The sequence below is a fragment of the Gouania willdenowi genome, chromosome 8 (genome assembly GCF_900634775.1).
Source record: "Gouania willdenowi chromosome 8, fGouWil2.1, whole genome shotgun sequence".
Taxonomy (NCBI): Eukaryota; Metazoa; Chordata; class Actinopteri; order Blenniiformes; family Gobiesocidae; genus Gouania; species Gouania willdenowi.
In genome coordinates this window covers 34,106,040-34,126,056 of record NC_041051.1, presented here as the reverse complement: position 1 = coordinate 34,126,056, position 20,017 = coordinate 34,106,040, and the positions used below count along the sequence as shown (strand labels likewise).

Below are 20,017 nucleotides of genomic sequence, written 5' to 3'. Positions count from 1 at the left end.
CTTTAGATTAAAGCGTCTGATCAATAACATAATAACCTTATAATCAGATAAATCATTTTATTTCAGATTTATTTCTCAGTGTTAAAACTACAACACTGGTTTTGTCCTTTTTAAATTAAAAACAGGAATATTCTGCTCTTACTGCAGTCAGACTGCATTTTATTTCTGGTTTTTTTGCATTAATTGTGTCTTTAATTATTAAATAAAATGTACAATTTTTTTACACTTTTACACTTCCAAAAAGCCTTTTCCTGCACGTTTATATTTTTTGTGACGTCGTTGGCTTTCGGTTCATAGAAAATGTTAAAATATAATAAAATATTAAAAATACTGATCACTTTTTTAATTCTACAACGTCATTAATGAGACACTAAATTAATGAGTAAACGCTAGTTTGATTGGCTGCAGGTGCGCCCTCTAGTGTCACGTGCTGCTGCGTTCAGGTTCACATCACATGTACACGCACACGCACGGAGTGTCGGTTGTCAATGTGTGACGTCACAAGGGCCTGAACCGGAAGCTGTCTGGCCCGTCGCCTAGAAACGGTTCGTTGACGGTTCGATCAAAGACATCAGAGACGGACAGCTCCACCAGGGTAAGTAAAGTATCTCTGGATTACCGGAAGTCAATGTGAAAGTAACGGAGTGTGAGCTCAGAGTTTAGTGTGTGTGTGAAGTCATGGCCCCCCAGACGTCATGTGGGGGTGGGGCTTGTCTACTATAGATGATGAGTGTTCCCACTGAACTATACTTTATACTATACTACAAGTTTCCCAAGATGCATCTGGAACCTTCAGCGTTAAAAACCTTGTTCACACTGAGACTAAATATCTCTATTGATTCTCTACCTTTATTTTGAAAGTTCTGAAAACATTTGAAGTGAGAAAGTGACCAAGTAGAATATCAACATGTGCTCATTTCATCCATAAAACTCACGTAGACATATTTCATTCACACATTTGTCTACTGACTAAACTTCCTTTTAACTTCAAAATAAGAGCCCAATTTCAAAGAGCTATAAAAACTAAGACAGATGTTTTTATTTTGAAAAGAGGATATTTGATTTTTATCCGGTGTCAGTCTGTGTTTACCTGGCCTTGAGATCGTTTATGAGCATGCGCACTACCGGAATATGAATTATTGCTAGTTCCGCTGTGAATTTTGCTACTTCCGTCGTGCTGAGTTTGAAAATTCACTTTCAAAGCTAATGTTGAATGGCTTTTTTTCTTGGGGTATATACTTTTTAAGAATGTATTCTTCATTTCACTAATTTCTCAATACGAATAGGAATAATTTATTCTCCAAAAAAACATGATTATAATATACATTGCAATAAAAATAACAGTTAACCCAATGTAACTTTTTTTTTTATCATTGGTCGATTTTTTTATTGATAGTTGACTGATGTGATGTTTTAAGCATTTTTTAAAATCAGTACAATAATTTGTGAGTATGGCTAATCCAGTACGGGTACATCTCAGTACGCAGCAGTCACGTACTGAGATTGTGAGAGAATTTCAGACCAAAGGAGGTAAGGTCAGACCGTAAATAACTTAAGCATGTCAGCTTTATAACAGGGTCAGAAATATTTAAAAGGTCATTTGAAGGTCATTTCGTCAGGTCCTGTGAGGAAAAAAAGTAGTAGTTAATACGAGTTGATCCACACACGTTAAAAAAATGTACAGTGGGTACAGAAAGTATTCAGACCCCTTTAAATGTTTCACTCTTTGTTTCATTGAAATGTTTGCAAATGTATTAGTGAAATATCACATGGTCATAAGTATGAGTAGTACGTTAGTATGAGTAGTACGTTAGTATGAGTAGTACGTTAATGTGAGTAGTACGTTAGTATGAGTAGTACGTTAATGTGAGTAGTACGTTAGTATGAGTAGTACGTTAGTATGAGTAGTACGTTAATGTGAGTAGTACGTTAGTGTGAGTAGTACGTTAGTATGAGTAGTACGTTAGTATGAGTAGTACGTTAATGTGAGTAGTACGTTAGTATGAGTAGTACGTTAGTGTGAGTAGTACGTTAATGTGAGTAGTACGTTAGTATGAGTAGTACGTTAGTATGAGTAGTACGTTAATGTGAGTAGTACGTTAGTATGAGTAGTACGTTAGTGTGAGTAGTACGTTAATGTGAGTAGTACGTTAGTATGAGTAGTACGTTAGTGTGAGTAGTACGTTAGTGTGAGTAGTACGTTAGTATGAGTAGTACGTTAATGTGAGTAGTACGTTAGTATGAGTAGTACGTTAGTATGAGTAGTACGTTAATGTGAGTAGTACGTTAGTATGAGTAGTACGTTAATGTGAGTAGTACGTTAGTATGAGTAGTACGTTAGTATGAGTAGTACGTTAATGTGAGTAGTACGTTAGTATGAGTAGTACGTTAGTATGAGTAGTACGTTAGTGTGAGTAGTACGTTAGTGTGAGTAGTACGTTAGTGTGAGTAGTACGTTAATGTGAGTAGTACGCTAGTATGAGTAGTACGTTAGTGTGAGTAGTACGTTAGTATGAGTAGTACGTTAGTGTGAGTAGTATGTTAGTGTGAGTAGTACGTTAGTATGAGTAGTCCGTTAGTGTGAGTAGTACGTTAGTGTGAGTAGTACGTTAGTGTGAGTAGTACGTTAGTGTGAGTAGTACGTTAGTATGAGTAGTACGTTAGTATGAGTAGTACGTTAATGTGAGTAGTACGTTAGTGTGAGTAGTACGTTAGTATGAGTAGTATGTTAGTGTGAGTAGTACGTTAGTATGAGTAGTACGTTAGTATGAGTAGTACGTTAGTGTGAGTAGTATGTTAGTGTGAGTAGTACGTTAAGAGTAGTACGTTAGTATGAGTAGTACGTTAGTATGAGTAGTACGTTAGTATGAGTAGTACGTTAGTATGAGTAGTACGTTAATATGAGTAGTACGTTAGTGTGAGTAGTACGTTAGTGTGAGTAGTACGTTAAGAGTAGTACGTTAGTGTGAGTAGTACGCTAGTGTGAGTAGTACGTTAGTGTGAGTAGTACGTTAGTGTGAGTAGTACGTTAGTATGAGTAGTACGTTAGTATGAGTAGTACGCTAGTATGAGTAGTACGCTAGTATGAGTAGTACGTTAGTGTGAGTAGTACGCTAGTATGAGTAGTACGTTAGTGTGAGTAGTATGTTAGTGTGAGTAGTACGTTAAGAGTAGTACGTTAGTATGAGTAGTACGTTAGTATGAGTAGTACGTTAGTATGAGTAGTACGTTAGTATGAGTAGTACGTAATATGAGTAGTACGTTAGTGTGAGTAGTACGTTAGTGTGAGTAGTACGTTAAGAGTAGTACGTTAGTGTGAGTAGTACGCTAGTGTGAGTAGTACGTTAGTATGAGTAGTACGTTAGTGTGAGTAGTACGTTAGTGTGAGTAGTACGTTAGTATGAGTAGTACGTTAGTATGAGTAGTACGCTAGTATGAGTAGTACGCTAGTATGAGTAGTACGTTAGTGTGAGTAGTACGCTAGTATGAGTAGTACGTTAGTGTGAGTAGTACGCTAGTGTGAGTAGTACGCTAGTGTGAGTAGTACGTTAGTGTGAGTAGTACGTTAGTGTGAGTAGTACGTTAGTGTGAGTAGTACGCTAGTGTGAGTAGTACGCTAGTGTGAGTAGTACGCTAGTGTGAGTAGTACGCTAGTGTGAGTAGTACGTTAATGTGAGTAGTACGTTAGTGTGAGTTGTACGTTAGTGTGAGTAGTACGTTAGTGTGAGTAGTACGTTAGTGTGAGTAGTACGTTAGTGTGAGTAATACGTTAGTGTGAGTAGTACGTTAGTATGAGTAGTACGTTAATGTGAGTAGTACGTTAGTGTGAGTAGTACGTTAAGAGTAGTACGTTAGTGTGAGTAGTACGTTAGTGTGAGTAGTACGTTAGTGTGAGTAGTACGTTAGTGTGAGTAGTACGTTAGTGTGAGTAGTACGCTAGTGTGAGTAGTACGTTAGTGTGAGTAGTACGTTAGTGTGAGTAGTACGCTAGTGTGAGTAGTACGCTAGTGTGAGTAGTACGTTAGTGTGAGTAGTACGCTAGTGTGAGTAGTACGCTAGTGTGAGTAGTACGTTAATGTGAGTAGTACGTTAATATGAGTAGTACATTAGTATGAGTAGTATGTTAGTATGAGTAGTATGTTAGTATGAGTAGTACGTTAGTGTGAGTAGTACGTTAGTGTGAGTAGTACGTTAGTGTGAATGAATGGATACTTTTTCTGAAATAGGAAATATTCAGAAGGCACTAAGCTGTACAAGTTCCACTTCTTTGTCTGTGACATCACCAGATGAGATGATGACGTCACAGAATGATATCATTAACTTCAGAGCTTTGGAGGTGGAGCTTCAGGCAGCGGTTGAGTCTGAGCGTAAATACCAACGAGAGAATGACGCCAAACTGAGAGCGGTCCACCAGGGGGCGCCCTACGATCAGTTCAGGTGAGTTTAGATAGAGCTGCAGGTGGGACGGGTGTGCATACCTAATGTGTGTGTGTGTGTGTGTGTGTGTGTGCGTGTGTCAGAAACATGGTCCTCACGAGTCACCTGAAGCCTTTGGAGAAGCAGGATAAAGTGGGAGGAGCAAGGAAACAACCCTGGAATACCGTTGCCCCTAACAACCAGTGAGGAGTGGTCGCCACAGCAACCAGCACACGTCAGTGATGGATTAACGATTATGAACATCTACAGGAAAAAAATAAACTCCATCAAACTTTGAATTTGTTTTCTTTGAGTTAAAAAAACAAAGAAACGTCACAGCGGTGATGATGAGATTAAAAATGTTTGTGTCATGTGATTGAAGTGTGTGTATGTAAACTGTATGAATGTGTGGATTTGGAGGGAATATGGACCACATTGGATATTTTAAAACAGGGGTTCTCAATCTTTGGGTCAGGACCGCTTTTGGGGTAATGAGACATAAGGAGAGACGTCACCAGATGCCTTCAAGAAACGAAGAATATTTTTTATTAATTTATGCCCAATTTTTGATTATTTTTACCATTTTTCTACAACTCCACCAAACTCACCATAATTTAACATATTTTCATCACTTTTTCTTTACAAATTTTTGCGCCTTTTAATGTATTTTTGCTACATTTCTCCCATTTCTGACACTTCTACATCACATTTTAATGACTTTTCTACACATTTTTTCTACTTTCCAGACATGTTCATCACTTATAAACACTTTCTACCACTTTTACACCTAATGTCACATATGTTGACACATTATTGTCACTTTTAAACTCTTTTCACCATATTTCATGTTTATTTTTTGCCAGTTTACATTAAATTATTTCCCCCTCCCTCTATTTCTGCCACTTTTAAGCCAATATTGACACTTAAAACCGTTTTCACTGTTTTTATCCACTCTAATTTGCAACTTTTAACCAATTTCTGTAGTTTTTAAAATCCCATTTCACCTCTTTTTTCACCATTTTTAGTCACTTTGAACCATTTTATTAGTGATTAAAACAAAGATTTCCATCTTTAAGATGATTATAATAATAATAATAATAATAATAATAAACGTTCCTGGATAACAGTGGATATTATTCAGATGAATAAATAAATGTGGTTATCACAGATTCATAGAACAATAGACCATCATTTTACTGACTTTATGGATGGACCCCAAAAATCTCTCCTTTATTCCCCCTTATAGATGGTCCTGAAACGCTTGCTCAGCTTTTAACAGAGTAGTCACTTCCTGTTACCCTGACATCACAGAGGAACTGGACCATAGAGAGGATGAAACCTGCTGTGTTCACTTCTCGTTCTGTTCCAATGGATCAGCTATTAATCAGTCATGTGACCTCTGACGTCACATTTTTAACTATTGAGTGAAACATAAACACTTTTTTATATTTTATTCAAAATCTATCATTAATTAAAGTGTTTTAGTTCCCCTCTAAAATTAAAGTTTAAAACAGGTCTCCTTTCAAAATAAAAGCCTAATTTCCACAGGTGCAGCACTGGTTATGTTCAGATCTGACCAGCAGGGGGCAACACACACACACACACACACACACACACACACACACACACACACACACACACACACACACACACACACACACACACACACACACACACACACACACACACACACACACACACACACTTTATTTATTATTCAGTGCTTTAAACATCACTTCCTTTGATGTTGCGTTTAATGTTTATTATCTTTGTGTGTGTGGTTGATTGATCTGTGATTGGTCAGGATTAGTGACGTCAGTAGACCGTCTGTAGTTGAGCTGAAACAGGACGTGGTTTGAGGTTTGACAGACAGGAGGAGAGGGAGTAGAGCTTTATTCACTCAGAAGTTCAGCTTCAACTCGGTGAGTACACAGCTCAAAGTTATCAGAGTAATCTGATTACTTTGAGTATCACACATTCTCTTTCTTCTTCCTTACGTGTGACTTTATTTTCATCAGGAAGTAAAAGATTCTCTGATTCTTTCCTGTCCATCAGTAGATTGAGCTCAGGTTAGAGGACACGTGACGTCATACCTCATAGCCGACATATTTTAAACATTTAACTCACTTTCCTCACATTTAGCTCATTTCTCTTCCATTTGAGACACAAATTCATGTAAAACAACATGTTCAATATCATTGTCATATCAATGTACATGCTAAATGTAAATATAAATGATGAATCAAAATGCAAATGCTAAATGTACATCTAAATGTTAAAGCTGATATCTGGAGTTTCTGAGAAATCTATGTTTATGTATAATGCTTTTGAAATGCAAAAAAAACCTTAACTAGTCTTTAACTATGTTCTACTGCTGGTGGTCATTCATATACATTAATGTATATAAGCCCCTCCTTCATCTTATAGACAGCCATACAAATGGAAACAATCACCGACTGCGCCCAGCCAATAGGCTTCCACTTCTAACCCTAATATGTGCTAATGCATGTGCCAAAAAATAGAGGCGTGGCTTCTAATAGATTGGCAGAGGCCATGGGAGGAAGTGGAGCTGTTGAGGGCGGGACATCGAGACGTTTCTCAAAAACTCCGAATAGCAGCTTTAAATCTAAACGTCAATGTGTAAATTTAAATGTAAAAGTTAAATGTAAACCAAGATGTTAAATCTAAATCAAAATTTTAATTCTAAACGTTACATGTAAATCGAAAAGTTAAATCTAAATTAAATGTTAAATGACAACTCACTTTAGCCAGTGATGAAGACACCGCGTGTGCAGAAAACCTTGGAGGGTGGGGTGTGTGGAGTATGGGCGTGGCCTCGTGATTGACAGCTTAACACACGTGACTGATTTAACATTTAGATTTAGAGTGAACATTTAGAATTTACATGTAACATTTAGATTTAACATTTATAATTACATTTAACATTTAGAATTAGTTTTACCATTAAGATTAAACATTTAGATTTAGATTTAACATTAAGATTTAAGATTTACATTTAACATTTAGATTTGCATTTAACATTTACATTGAGATGTATTTTTCATGTGTATACATTTTTAACAATAATATAGAACATGTTGTTTTAAATAAATTTGTCTCAAATAAAAGAAAAATGAGTTCAATGTTCAAAATATGTCGGCAATGAAAAAGTGACTGAGTTTTAACATTCAGCACCTCATACACTTTGTCTGACATTTTATATTCCTTTAAAATGTGTGGATGGAAACTTGTATTTGTTGCAGTCCTCTATCAGGTCCTCAGACGGTGTTCCACCATGAAGGACCAGAGCTCCTCTGAGGAGGTGATGAGGATCCTGGAAGAAGCTCCAAACGCTCAGAAAGCCCTCAGAGAAAACTACAACAACCTACAGAGCGTGGCCGAGTACTGCTACGACAACTACGTAATGGTAGGCAACAGGCGGCTCAGGGGCCACATGTGGCCACCAAAGCAAACACTCAACATGTACAAAAACAAAAACATACAAAATCACTGGAAAAACCCTCCAAAAACCTTGACAGAAAAATACAAAAAACAAAAAAATGTAATAAAAAAATCTGAGACAAATATAGAAAATTCGGACAAAAATACACAAAACCAAACCACAATTTTTACTGTGTGAGCTCTTTTTGGATTCATTTTTGAGGATTTTTTTGTTGTTGTTGTTTTGTGTATTTTTGTAAACTTCTTGTGTGTCTTTTGAGTATTTATTTGTATTTTTGTTGTAATGTTTGATATTACTTTTTTATTTTAGTTTTCTCATTTTAATGCATTTTTGTTTGAATCACTTTTGTGGATTTTTGTTGTCGTTTTATTTGTTTTTCTGCACTTCTGTAAATGTCTCATGTGATTTTTGGAGTAATTTGGCATAATTTTTGTTGTAATTTTGTGTTTTTTGTTTTATAGTTTTGTCATTTTGGGTCATTTTGTTGTTTTTTTTGTATAATTTTCTTTAGTTTTTTATGGTCTTTTCTGGAATTGGTCAATATTATGAATGCTGACATGAATCACATGTTTGTGGCCCCGCCCCTCTCTGTCAACCACATCACAAAACTATGTTTTAATGAATGTGATGCTAACGGACACTTTAGTACTGTTAGCTAATCGATGATTAGCTGCTAGCTTACTCTTTGTTTACATTAGATGCTAAAATCATTAAATAATGATTAATGAACAAATAAATAGTTGTTTGCTTTACTTCAGTTGACTCATGTGGGTGTGGCCTGTTGTTGTCTCCCAGTCAGGTGACAGCAGTCTGAAGGCATTGGAGGAAACCAAGAACTTCACCACCCAATCACTGGCCAGCGTGGCCTATCAGATCAGCTCACTGGCCAATCAGATGCTCAGTCTGCTAAATGCTCAGACCAATCAGCTGCTGCACATGGAGTCCTCCATCAACCTGGTTGGTCAGGTTAGTGTGGCCGCGCCCACTTTTATATACATTATTAAAGATGTGAATCTGAACTTCTGTGTGTGTGTGTAGATGGTGGAGATGCATAAAGAGAAAGTTTCTCGTAGAGAAATCGGCGTCTTCACGTCCGTTCGACGCATCTCCAGGAATCATAAAATAGTCCCGCCTTCAGGATCTAAGTCCCTCCCACCGTACAGCCGTCGGCCAATCAACTACCAGCAGCTGGACGCTGTGGGTCACGGGGTGAAGGTGTGTAACTACTGTTAACTACTGCTAACAGCTGCTAACTACCGCTAACAACTTCTAGCTACTACTAACGGCTGCTAACGTGCACATTTTTTCCAATGTGGTTTTTATGCTGCAAGTGGCTAAAAAACTGAACTAACTCCTGCTAACTGCTGCTAATTACAGCTAACTATTGCTAATGGCTGCTAGCTACAGCTAACTATTTCTAACGACTGCTAACTACTGCTGCTAACAGCTTCTAGCTACTGCTAACTACTACCAACAGTTGCTAACTACTGCTAGCTGCAGCTACTGTTAGCACCTGCTAACGGTTGCTAAATACTGCTAGCTACTGCTAATGGCTGCTAAATACTGCTAGCTACTGCTAATGGCTGCTAAATACTGCTAACGGCTGCTGTTTGAGGACAGAAACAGTGCAAAGCAGAAGTGACGATTGCTGACAGGAAACTTAACCATAGAAACTAACGTGAAGCACAGCTTCCTCTCTCTACTAGTTAGAGTTAGCTAGTTAGAGTTAGCTAGTTAGAGTTAGCTAGTTAGAGTTAGCTAGTAGCACTAACTAACTACTGTGTCCCAGCTCTGTATCAGCCTCAGAGCTTAAGGGTTAATTAATGAGCCGTCAGTAGGACTGACAAAGGCCTGTGTGTGTGTGTGTGTGTGTGTGTGTGTTCGGGGGTCTTTTGTTTCTCGTGGGAAAATGGGTGATTTCATTCAGGTCCTCTTTTCTTCCTGCAGGTCCCTGCTGGGAAACAAGCCGACAAAACAGGAATCATTCGGAGACAGGGGACCTCAACCAGGTCAGACAGACACACACACACACACACACACACACACACACACACACACACACACACACACACACACACACACACACACACCACACACACACACACACACACACACACACACACAACACACACACACACACACACACACACACTTCCTCTCTTCTGTTTCAGGAATAATAAACCTGAGCCGGTGCTGTGTCCAGTGGCGCCTCCTGCTGTCAGGTAAAAGCTAATGCAGCTGATCCTCCACTGTTTTTACAAGTTTAGCCTAAAATCTTCTAAATGTCCTTATTAGTAGATCAATGTCTAACAAAACACATTATTTTGAACCATATTTGTTTTATTAACATTTAGTACCCTATAACTTATATTTTCCCGTGCTTTTTGTTTTGTCTTCTTATTTACAGACTAGTACAGTTGGAAGTATGTATTCATATAGTGGGAGGAGCTTAAGTAGAGTCACCATTTATGGCTAAATGAGTATGTGTTTAAAGGTTGGATATACATAGAGGTGTACATACTCTGTAGTCTGTAGTGTTATAAAGGGTTTATTTGTAGGTGTAAAATAAAATAGTGTGTGTGATTTATCTGGTTTAATTCTATGAGACATGAATATGATAAATGTGTTTGTTGTTTTTTTTTTACTATTTTTTTAAATTTTTGTTTGGTGTATTTTTCTGTAATGTATGTTTTTTGGAGTGATTTTGTGTATTTTTGGAGCGTTTTTGTATATTTTTGTGCATTTCTGTTGTCTTTTTGTGTACTTTTTGTATAAATATTGTTTTGTTTTCTATGCCACACCTACGTCACACATTTTATGTACGCCTGCAGTTACGCACTTCTCTCTTATGCGTATTCTCTGGTCCAGGCTGCAGACACGCCCACCACACATAAGGAGTCAAAAAGCACATATGTGTGAAAGAAGGCGGGCTGAAGGAAAGGAGGCGGTGATGTCATTTTTTTTTTTTGTGCTGTCTAGAAATCACAGAACATGGAGTTTTTCCAACACTTGTCAATGTTATTGAAATCCGTGAAAATGATAAAGTTCACTTTTAATTTGAAACTTCATTGATAAACAAAGTAACAGGTTGATTTGATCAGATTATTGATCAGATTATTGCAGTGTGACTGAGTCACAGTTAAAATCTCCCCATCATCATCATCATCATCATCATCATCATCATCATCATCATCACTGTAAAGCGTGACAGAGTTATATGATGTAGATATGATGTAATAACACGTCCACAGAGCGTCCTGCTTTAATACAGAGGGATGTTTACAGTGAAACAGAATTATTAACTTCCATAATACACAGTTTTAAATATAAATAGTTTAAAGTGACCTGAGCCTCATTAAAATATGTGTGGGAACAGTTTGTGTTCCATCCTCATCTGTATATAACAGCATGTTTCACTCTGTAGTGGATCAAACTTTACGTTGGACATAGTATGAAAATAGTTGAATCACTGTGACCAACGTGGACAGAAGTCTGTGTCTGTCACAGTTTTAATTAATCACACAGCAGCAGCTGAGTGATCACAGCTGCTGCTGTACGACGCACGAGTCTGTGTGGCTTCAAATGTGACTAAGTCCATATTTCTAGTGTAATATAATGTGTCACCTTATGGGGGCGCTGCACTTATTACAGGGTTAGAGGAACGTAAGAGGAAAATGAATTACACACACCGGAGAATGTGCGTAAAGCCAGATTTGAATGGGAACACCCACATTTCAGGGCTGCTCCACCCACAGTGCGTAACTGTGATGAAGGCGTGCAGACTTAAATAAAGGAGGAGAATGACACACAGCCAGAAACAGCGCTGCTGAGCGGCTTTTTATACTTGTGTACATGGGAGAATAGAGCCTAAGACACAAATAACCTGAGCATCAACTGCTAACCGCGTTAGCGTAACTAATTGAAAGAACACACACGCACACAGACCTTCTTTGCTTTTATAGACAGACTAGTACAGTGCCCGTCGGAATTATGCATTCATGTGGGAGCTTCAGTAGAGTTAATTATGACTAAATGAGTATGTGTGAAGGTTGGATGTACATAGAGGTGTACATACTCTGTAGTGTTATAAAGGGTTTATTTGCGGGTGCAAAATAAAACAGTGTGTGTGATTTCCATGGTTTAATTCTATGAGACATGAATATGATAAATGTGTTTGCTGTTTTTTTCTACTCACTTTTATATTTTTTTGTTTGATGTATTTTTCTGTAATGTATGGTAACTGGTAAATAGACATGATTTATATAGATCTTTATCACCACTGAAACAGTCTCAAAGCTTTACATATCAGCTCATTCACTCTCACATTCACACACCAGTGGGACAGGACTGCCATGCAAGGCACTAGTCGACCACTGGGAGCAACTTAGGGTTCAGTGTCTTGCCCAAGGACACTTCGACACATAGTCAGTTACTGGGATCGAACTCCCAACCTCTTGATCAGAAGACGACCCTCTACCACCTGAGCCACGGTCGCCCATGTATGGTTTTTGGAGTCATTATGTGTAATTTTGTATCTTTCTGTTGTGTTTTTGTATAATTATAGTTTTTTGTTGCCATTGTAGTGTGATTCTGTTGTGATTTTGTGTATTTTTTGTATAAATATTTAATTTTGTGTATTTTTATGCATTTCTGTTGTAATTGTGCAAACTTTTTGTTTTACTTTTCACATTTAGTATATTTTTATTATAAATACTGTGTGTGTGTGTGTGTGTGTGTGTGTGTGTGTGTGTGTGTGTCTACATCCATCTCCTCCGTGCACCCGCATTGTATTTCTCTGTAATGTATATTTTTTGGAGTCGTGTATTTTTTATTCTTTCAGTTGTCTTTTTGTGCATTTTTAGTGTTTTATTTTACTCATTTAGTATATTTTGATTATAAATAAATAAATACTGTGTGTGTGTTCTGTGAAATGTTTGAGACGCTGATAACAAAACTCCATAGACATTGTAGCGCCAATCAGAAAAACAACAAAACTGCGCAAAACAAAACATAAAACTCCAAACTCCATGAGTGAGTAAGTAAAATAAAGTATTATCTATAATTCGGCTGTCTTTTTTTAAAAAACAAAAATCATTTTTTACCTTTGAACCGAGTGGTCAGAGATTAGCTTCCATGCACGGCACCACAGATAATCTACAGTTTTCCAGATGGAGAATTGAACGAAATGGGAAACATGTCTGCAAAAGACTCATCAGTGGCTGATGGTTTCAAACGATCTATTCAGAGAGCTCCGTGCTTCGGTCTAAACTATCTTCTTCTCTCTCACTCGTGTTTACAGTCCGTGTCTGCTTGGCTGTGTGCGCAGTGATTGGCTCTGGCTGCACACGTGACTCTTGCTCGGGTGAGGAGCTGTGTAGTGAAATAGATATAGATGGTGCGCTAGCGCCCCCTCACACCCTGAGGTCAAAAGCTGAATAGGTTTCATTTCGGGGCCGTCCTGAAGTGAAATTAAATTAAAGTAAACATTTTGAAATGACCAAATTACTCCAAAATAACAGATACACACACTCGGGGTATTTGGAACCCATTGACCAAGTTTCAGGTTGAACTCGCACCGCGTCGGGGAGATATTTGCTCCACACACACACACACACACACACACACAGACGTTCCTTGCTTTTTAGTTAGATGCTTTTTTTCTTTCAGCTCCAGCTTTGGGAAACCTGTAGCTCCACCCACCATCGCTTCATCTGAGTGTGATATCGTCACCACACAGCTGCCTGAGGCCCCGCCCCCTCCCCCTCCCCCTCCTACCATTGAGGACGACAATAATGTGGATTCCCCTGGAGAAGGTGAGGCTCCGCCCCCTCCACCCACCGCTGAGTCTCTGACCAATCACAGCGCTCCTGCTGAGGACTCTTTGGTGTCTATGCCCCTCCCTCTGGAAACAGGTGAGGATCAGATAATCCCGAATTAACAAATCTGGATAAATAGATAATATGAATAAAGCTGAATGAGTTTGTGTAACTAATGTTATTATTAATTATTAAACTGTATTAGTTGTGGATTAGTTGTGCCCAAATGTTAATTAACATTTGTTTGGTCTGATCTAGGTTTAAACTAAGGATGTCCTGATCCAATCACGCGATCAGAAATTGGGCCCGATCACGTGGTTTCAGACTCGATCAGAATCTGATATTATCTCCCGATCAGGACTCTGATATATATGTATATTTCCATCCATCCATCTTCTCCCGCTTAGCCGTTTCTGGGTCGCGGGGGCAGCATCCTCAGTAGGGAGGCCCAGACTTCCCTCTCCCCGGCCACTTCCTCCAGCTCTTCCGGGGGGACCCCGAGACGTTCCCAGGCCAGCCGAGAGACATAGTCTCTCCAGCGTGTCCTGGGTCTTCCCCGGGGCCTCCTTCCGGAGGGACGTGCCCTGAACGCCTCACTAGGGAGGCGTTCAGGGGGCATCCTAATTAGGTGCCCGAGCCACCTCATCTGGCTCTTCTCGATGCGGAGGAGCAGCGACTCTACTTTGAGCCCCTCCCGAATGACTGAGCTTCTCACCCTATCTCTATATGTATATTTATTATCATTATAGGGGTGGGCGGTATACCGCTTCATACCAAATATTGGTATATATTTTAGTTATGATACACATGTTTAATAAACCACCGTACCGGTTTATTGATTACACAACATTCTGAACGCTACGCTGTGCTGCGTCAGACCGGAGCCTTTTCAATGTTGCACTATGAAGGTAAACAGTAGCGCTCTGGTTACCATGGTTACGGTGTAAATGGATCAGAAAACTCTGAAGCTACAGAACTAGTAGAACATGACACAGCAGAAGTTGTGTCAAAAAGAGGAGGAGCCTGTCTGTTATTTGGATGCAGAGTGGAGGTGGAGAGTTAGACACAAGTTCTCACACGTTTGTGAATAAAGGTGTTCAACATCAGGAAAATCACGACAACATTTGTTCTGTTTGGAAGAGACCAAACGTATCGTTAGCCTCTCTGCTAACTAGCCTGATGCTAACTAGCCTTGATGCTAACCAGCCTGATGCTAACTAGCCTTGATGCTAGTGTGTGTGCACAGATGTTTGAGGGTGTGTTTGTCTGCTCCTCACAAGTGTTTGTTTGTGTGTGTGAATAGACCATCCTAGTCAATCTACTGCACTATGTCTATATCAAACACCTTCAGCAGCACGTGCAGGTGTGTTCTAAATCACTGATTCTCAACTGGTGGGTTGGGACCCAAAAGTGGGTCAAGACTTGCACTGGGTGGGTCATGGACAGCTGTTCAATAATGAACAAATACTTAATGTCTCTCATTTTTATTTTTAAAGAACCTTTTATTTTGACAGGCATGCTGTAAAATATATGTTGCACAGGAAAATATATATGGATATATGCTTTTAAAAACGTGATATATATGTGTATGTTTTCAACAGCTATTTTTGAAAAACTAAATTTAATTGGTTGAGTTCTAAAAAAGAAGTGGGTCGTGATTTAATGACCGTGGGAAAATGTGGGTCCCAGGGTGAGACCAGATGAACCCCTGTTCTACATCAACCTCTATCTACAGATCTCACACACTTTATTTAATAAACAGCTCATACTTTACATGATCTAAACCTGCAATACCAACATAATGAAGTTATCATACTTTTCATCAATAAAAATATACATTTTAATCAGTGAAACTAAATTATTAGATTAAACATTACACTTAAACTTTACACTGTGGTACTTTTATTTTCTTATTTGTTAACATGTCTGTTGGGTATTTTAAGATGAGGCACTATTCATTTTTATATTAGACATTTTATTTAATATTATTTAATCTTGCACTAAAGTCTAAAGTTAATTTATTGATTGATTGATTAAACTACGTCACAGAAGTGTCTGTTTAGGGTTGAATGTTAAAATAAGGTGAATAAATAAATAAAGGACATCCTGAATCTGTTTTTTTGCTCTTCTTTATCTTTTTAATGTATTATAGAATTATCGGATCAGGACTTGGTATCGGCCATTTCTAAAAATCAAAGGACTCTGGGACAAATCAACCTGATCAGGACATCCCTAGTTTAAACCAGGTTCACCTGAATCCCTTTGAGTTCAGCATGAATTATAGATTAGAAACAAAGTCACATTATTCTGGAATTGAAGGACCTGGTTAACTTAAACTTGAAAAATAGATTAAAACTGATCATGATCAAATAAGCCTGATAAAGTTTCAGTTTAATTTAAATATATTGATATATTTGATATTTATACACTGAGATGACTCGTTTAATCAGGTGTAAACCTGTATTTGAGATCATGTGGTTGTGGAACTGTTTGACCTGGTTAATCTAAACCATCCATATGACATCACAGTGACATCATATATATGACCACTCTTCTCTCTCAGTATTGGAGGAGAACCATCTCTCGTCTCCCTCCCCACCCCCTCCTCCTCCCCCCTCAGATGACGACATCTTCCCTCAGTTGACCAATGACGGCCCAGAGATTCTGACCCAGCCCCCTCCGCCACCACCTAATCAGGACAAAGACGGTAACGTCCTATAATAAGTGTTGTTGTTCCTGATGTGTCCACCGGGGGAAGCATTCTCTGTTTGTTCCTTCTCACTCTTCTTCTGTGGTGTTTCTGCAGCGCTTTCTCCCTCTGCTCGCTCGCTGTCTCTGAGGGCCCGATCAGGCCCCTCCTCCCGCCACCGCTACACTTACTCGCTCTTCCTGCCTGCTGTCCAATCACGTAAGCTCTTTCAGATCCTGAGTCACAGTGATCAGTGGCTCAGGATGTGTTTGTGTGTTGGAGGATAAATTTGTGTTTAGATACATTTAGCCAGGGATGGACTGGAGGGTTGCTGGTTCTAATCCACTCCACATTTATTGATGATTAGATGATCACTGCGCCTCTCTCTCTCTTGCCCTCAGTGATGATCCCTCCTCCCCCCTCGTACCCCCCTCCCTCGGTCCCGCCCCCTTCCCCTCGTCTCTGTTTACTGGCTCGTCTCCAACATTTGGGTAAGAAAGCCGTAGTCCTTAGCCCCGCCCCCTCTAACCTGATAGGTCAGCAACATTTAACTTTTATCATAGATTTATTTAAGCCCCGCCCACCCAACAACAGCAGACAAACTGAAACCAATCACTGTTTTTAATCTCTGATGTTCTGACTCAACTGGTGTCCGTGTTAACTGATGAGTCGAGCTCACACTCTGTCTGCTACTGCTAACTAGTCACTACTCATTGGCTGTCTGTCACTGAGGGGGCGGGGCTTCCCTCTAACGCTGACGTCGGATTAGCTCTATGATTGGTCTATTGTAGTCAATCACACGTGCCTGTGCTTTTAGATTTGGAGATCCCGGCCCCGCCCCCTCCTCCTCCTATCCTGTTGGACGCAGAGAAGGAGCTCGATGACATGACAGATCCTCTCCCGCCCCCATTGGACGATGACAGCCACGCCCCCACTCAGTGTCTGGATGAAGGTGGCATGTTTTAACTGAGCACGCTCAGATTGATCAGGATCAATCAGATCCCAAGCGAGTGGATCAAATATTGATCACATCCTTTGTGATCAAAGCTGACGTACGTCTGTGTGTGTCCAGTGGGGGGCGCTCCACGCTTACATCATGTCACGTTACTGAAAGGAGCCAATGAATGAAAGAGGAGGGACTAAAGACCAGGGAAAGTCACATGATGTTCAGAGATTAACTCGAGATTAACTCTGGATTAACTCTAAATTAACTCGTTTAAAGTCACAGTTTACATGTGATTAGCCCACCACAATTAATTCATGTTTTTTGACTCATAATATGTTAAGGTTTCATCTATTCAGACAACTTTTTTGAGGAAATTTACTTTGATCTCCTGACATGATTTGAATGCCAACTGTCCTTCCTCCTCAGAGGACACATGAAAGCGATCAGCGATGTGTTTTTATGAGTCCTTTCTCTCTTTAAGGGGCGTGGCCAGCCTGAGAAAACTCTCAAGTTGGCCACGCCCCTTAAAGAGAGTCCTGCCCATCAGGGACAAGAGATCAAAGTCAATGCAATGTAAATTTCCCTGAAAAAAGTGCCTGAAAAAATGAAACAATGACATCTATACTATAATGAAAGAAAGGTCTGCGTGCGTGCATGTGTGTGTTTGTGCAGCGAATATCTCCCCGGCGTGGTGTCTGTTCAACCTGAAACTTTGTCAACAGCTTCCAAATACCCCAAGTGTGTGCATCCGTTATTTTGGAGTAATTTGGTCATTTCAAAATGTTTTTTTAAATTTTATTTCACTTGGACGGCACATTCACCAAAAAGTGAAACCTATTCAGCTTTTAACCTCAGTGTGTGAGGGGGCGCTAGTGCACCATTTATATCTATTTCACTGCTCGGCTCCGGTGATCCAATAATAGTGGTGAGCTAGAGTCACGTGTGCGGCCAGAGCCAATCGCTGAAGACCTGGAGTACCACCAGACCTGTGTGCAGTCAAACGAGTGATAGAGAGGAAGATAGTTTAAGGCTCTTTCACAAGTTTAGAGCTCCTGTGGACGTCTCTGTCGGGGAAACATTCTACAAAATAGTTCCCGCGTGTCTGTTTCTTTTTTCTCTGCACACGCATTTCAACAAACTGTGAGTATGTGTATGTGCCCGGCTGATGCGCATGCGTGTGTGTGAGATAGAACCCACAGAGGAGATTAGAGTCCCACACAGTAACCAGGACGACAGGCACACACACACACACACACACACACACACACACACACACACACACACACACACACACACACACACACACACACACACACACACACACAAGGTATTTATAATAAAATGAGTAAAACAAAACTAAAAAGTAAAAACATTACATTACAGAAAAATACACCAAACAACAAAAATATGAAAATTACTCAAAATTCCCAAAACTAAATATTTATACAAGAAATGCACAAAATGACAACAGAAATGCACAAAACTGCACCAAAAAAGATATAAAAATAAACATACATTACAGAAAAACACATTTATCATGTGCGTCACACACACTTTTACTTTACACCCACAAATAAACCCTTTATAACACTACAGAGTATGTACAACTCTATGTACTGTACATCCAACCTTCAAACACATACTCATTTGGTCATAATTGACAACTCTACTTAAGCTCCCACTATATTCAGTTCATCCATCCATCTTCTTCCGCTTTTATCCGGAGCCGAGTCGTGGAGGCAGCAGTCTCAGCAGAGATGCCCAGACCTCCCGATCCACGCACACCTCCAGCCGTTCTGGGGGACCCCGAGGCGACACCAGGCCAGCTCAGAGACATAGTCCCTCCAGCGTGTCCTGGGCCTTCCACGAGGCCTCTTCCCAATAGGACCTGCCTGAAACACCTCCCAAGGGAGGCGACTCTACTTATAGCTCCTCCAGGGGGACTGAGCTTCTCACCCTATCTCGAAGGGTACGCCCAGCCACCCTGCGAAGGAAACTCATTTCGGCCGCCTGTATCCGTGATCTTGTCCTTTCAGTCATTACCCAAATCTCATGATCATAGGTGAGGGTAGGAACGTAGATCGATCGGTAACTTGAGAGCTTTGCCCCCGACTCAGCTCCCTCTTCACCACAACAGTCTGATACAGCGACCGCATCACTGCTGATGCGGCAACAATCCGTCTGTCGATCTCACGCTCCATCCAACCCTCACTCGTGAACAAGACCCCGAGATACTTGAACTCCTCCACTTGAGGTAAGGCCTCTCCACCGACCCAGACCCTGTGGACCCACCACCCGCAGAGGGATCCGTAGGGGTCGGGTGCAGAGAGGACTTGGGTGGAGGTCGAGGGGGGGTGCCTTGGCGGCCCGGTCTGCGTCCACAGCTTCTGGCTGTTGGGACATATTCAATTCAATTCACTTCAGTTTTATTTATATAGCGCAAATTACAACAAAGTCATCTCAAAGCGCTTAACATAAAAAAATAGAGTTCATAGTAAGAAAGAAAGAACCCAACAAGATCCACATAAACAAGCATTTACCGACAGTGGGAAGAACATCTGCTCCCACTGGTTGGGGCTGGTGAACAGGACAAACAGAATAGGACAGAAGGATAGACCATCAGAGTGTTCTAGACTAGTTGAGACGTGAACCATTGATCAGGAACCACCATCCTAAATACAATTTTG

General features: G+C 40.0%; 2 protein-coding genes across 11 annotated transcripts; both read left to right on the top strand.

Moving 5' to 3' along the window:
* Nucleotides 1–436: 436 nt before the first annotated feature.
* On the top strand, nt 437–6,335 carry dnaaf19 (dynein axonemal assembly factor 19). 3 transcript variants are annotated; one of them, XM_028454641.1, is made up of 3 exons: nt 437–595; nt 4,287–4,437; nt 4,521–4,797. In XM_028454641.1, exons 2-3 carry the CDS (start codon nt 4,292–4,294, stop codon nt 4,621–4,623), a joined length of 249 nt encoding a protein of 82 aa, XP_028310442.1. In that variant the 5' UTR covers nt 437–595; nt 4,287–4,291; the 3' UTR covers nt 4,624–4,797. The 3 variants fall into 3 exon arrangements, with proteins under 3 accessions (XP_028310442.1, XP_028310441.1, XP_028310440.1); XM_028454640.1 differs by lacking the exon at nt 437–595 and adding an exon at nt 6,221–6,335 and having other exon boundaries at nt 4,142–4,437; nt 4,521–4,651; XM_028454639.1 differs by lacking the exon at nt 437–595 and having other exon boundaries at nt 4,145–4,437.
* Nucleotides 6,246–18,040, top strand: abi3a (ABI family, member 3a). 8 transcript variants are annotated; one of them, XM_028454626.1, is made up of 12 exons: nt 6,270–6,338; nt 6,435–6,485; nt 7,680–7,843; nt 8,675–8,845; nt 8,918–9,094; nt 9,827–9,888; nt 10,051–10,101; nt 13,547–13,791; nt 16,259–16,402; nt 16,502–16,603; nt 16,786–16,875; nt 17,202–18,040. In XM_028454626.1, exons 3-12 carry the CDS (start codon nt 7,712–7,714, stop codon nt 17,348–17,350), a joined length of 1,323 nt encoding a protein of 440 aa, XP_028310427.1. In that variant the 5' UTR covers nt 6,270–6,338; nt 6,435–6,485; nt 7,680–7,711; the 3' UTR covers nt 17,351–18,040. The 8 variants fall into 8 exon arrangements, with proteins under 8 accessions (XP_028310428.1, XP_028310427.1, XP_028310429.1 ...); XM_028454628.1 differs by having other exon boundaries at nt 6,334–6,338; nt 6,472–6,485; XM_028454627.1 differs by lacking the exon at nt 6,435–6,485 and having other exon boundaries at nt 6,246–6,338.
* Nucleotides 18,041–20,017: the final 1,977 nt, after the last annotated feature.

Coding starts and splice junctions, on each gene's coding strand:
- dnaaf19 (XM_028454640.1), top strand. CDS start 4,205: ATGGATACTTTTTCTGAAATAGGAAATATTCAGAAGGCACTAAGCTGT. Junction 4,438..4,520: donor GCGCCCTACGATCAGTTCAG/GTGAGTTTAGAT, acceptor TGCGTGTGTCAG/AAACATGGTCCTCACGAGTC.
- abi3a (XM_028454624.1), top strand. CDS start 7,649: ATGTGTGGATGGAAACTTGTATTTGTTGCAGTCCTCTATCAGGTCCTC. Junction 7,844..8,674: donor GCTACGACAACTACGTAATG/GTAGGCAACAGG, acceptor GTTGTCTCCCAG/TCAGGTGACAGCAGTCTGAA. Junction 16,403..16,501: donor ACCTAATCAGGACAAAGACG/GTAACGTCCTAT, acceptor GTGTTTCTGCAG/CGCTTTCTCCCTCTGCTCGC.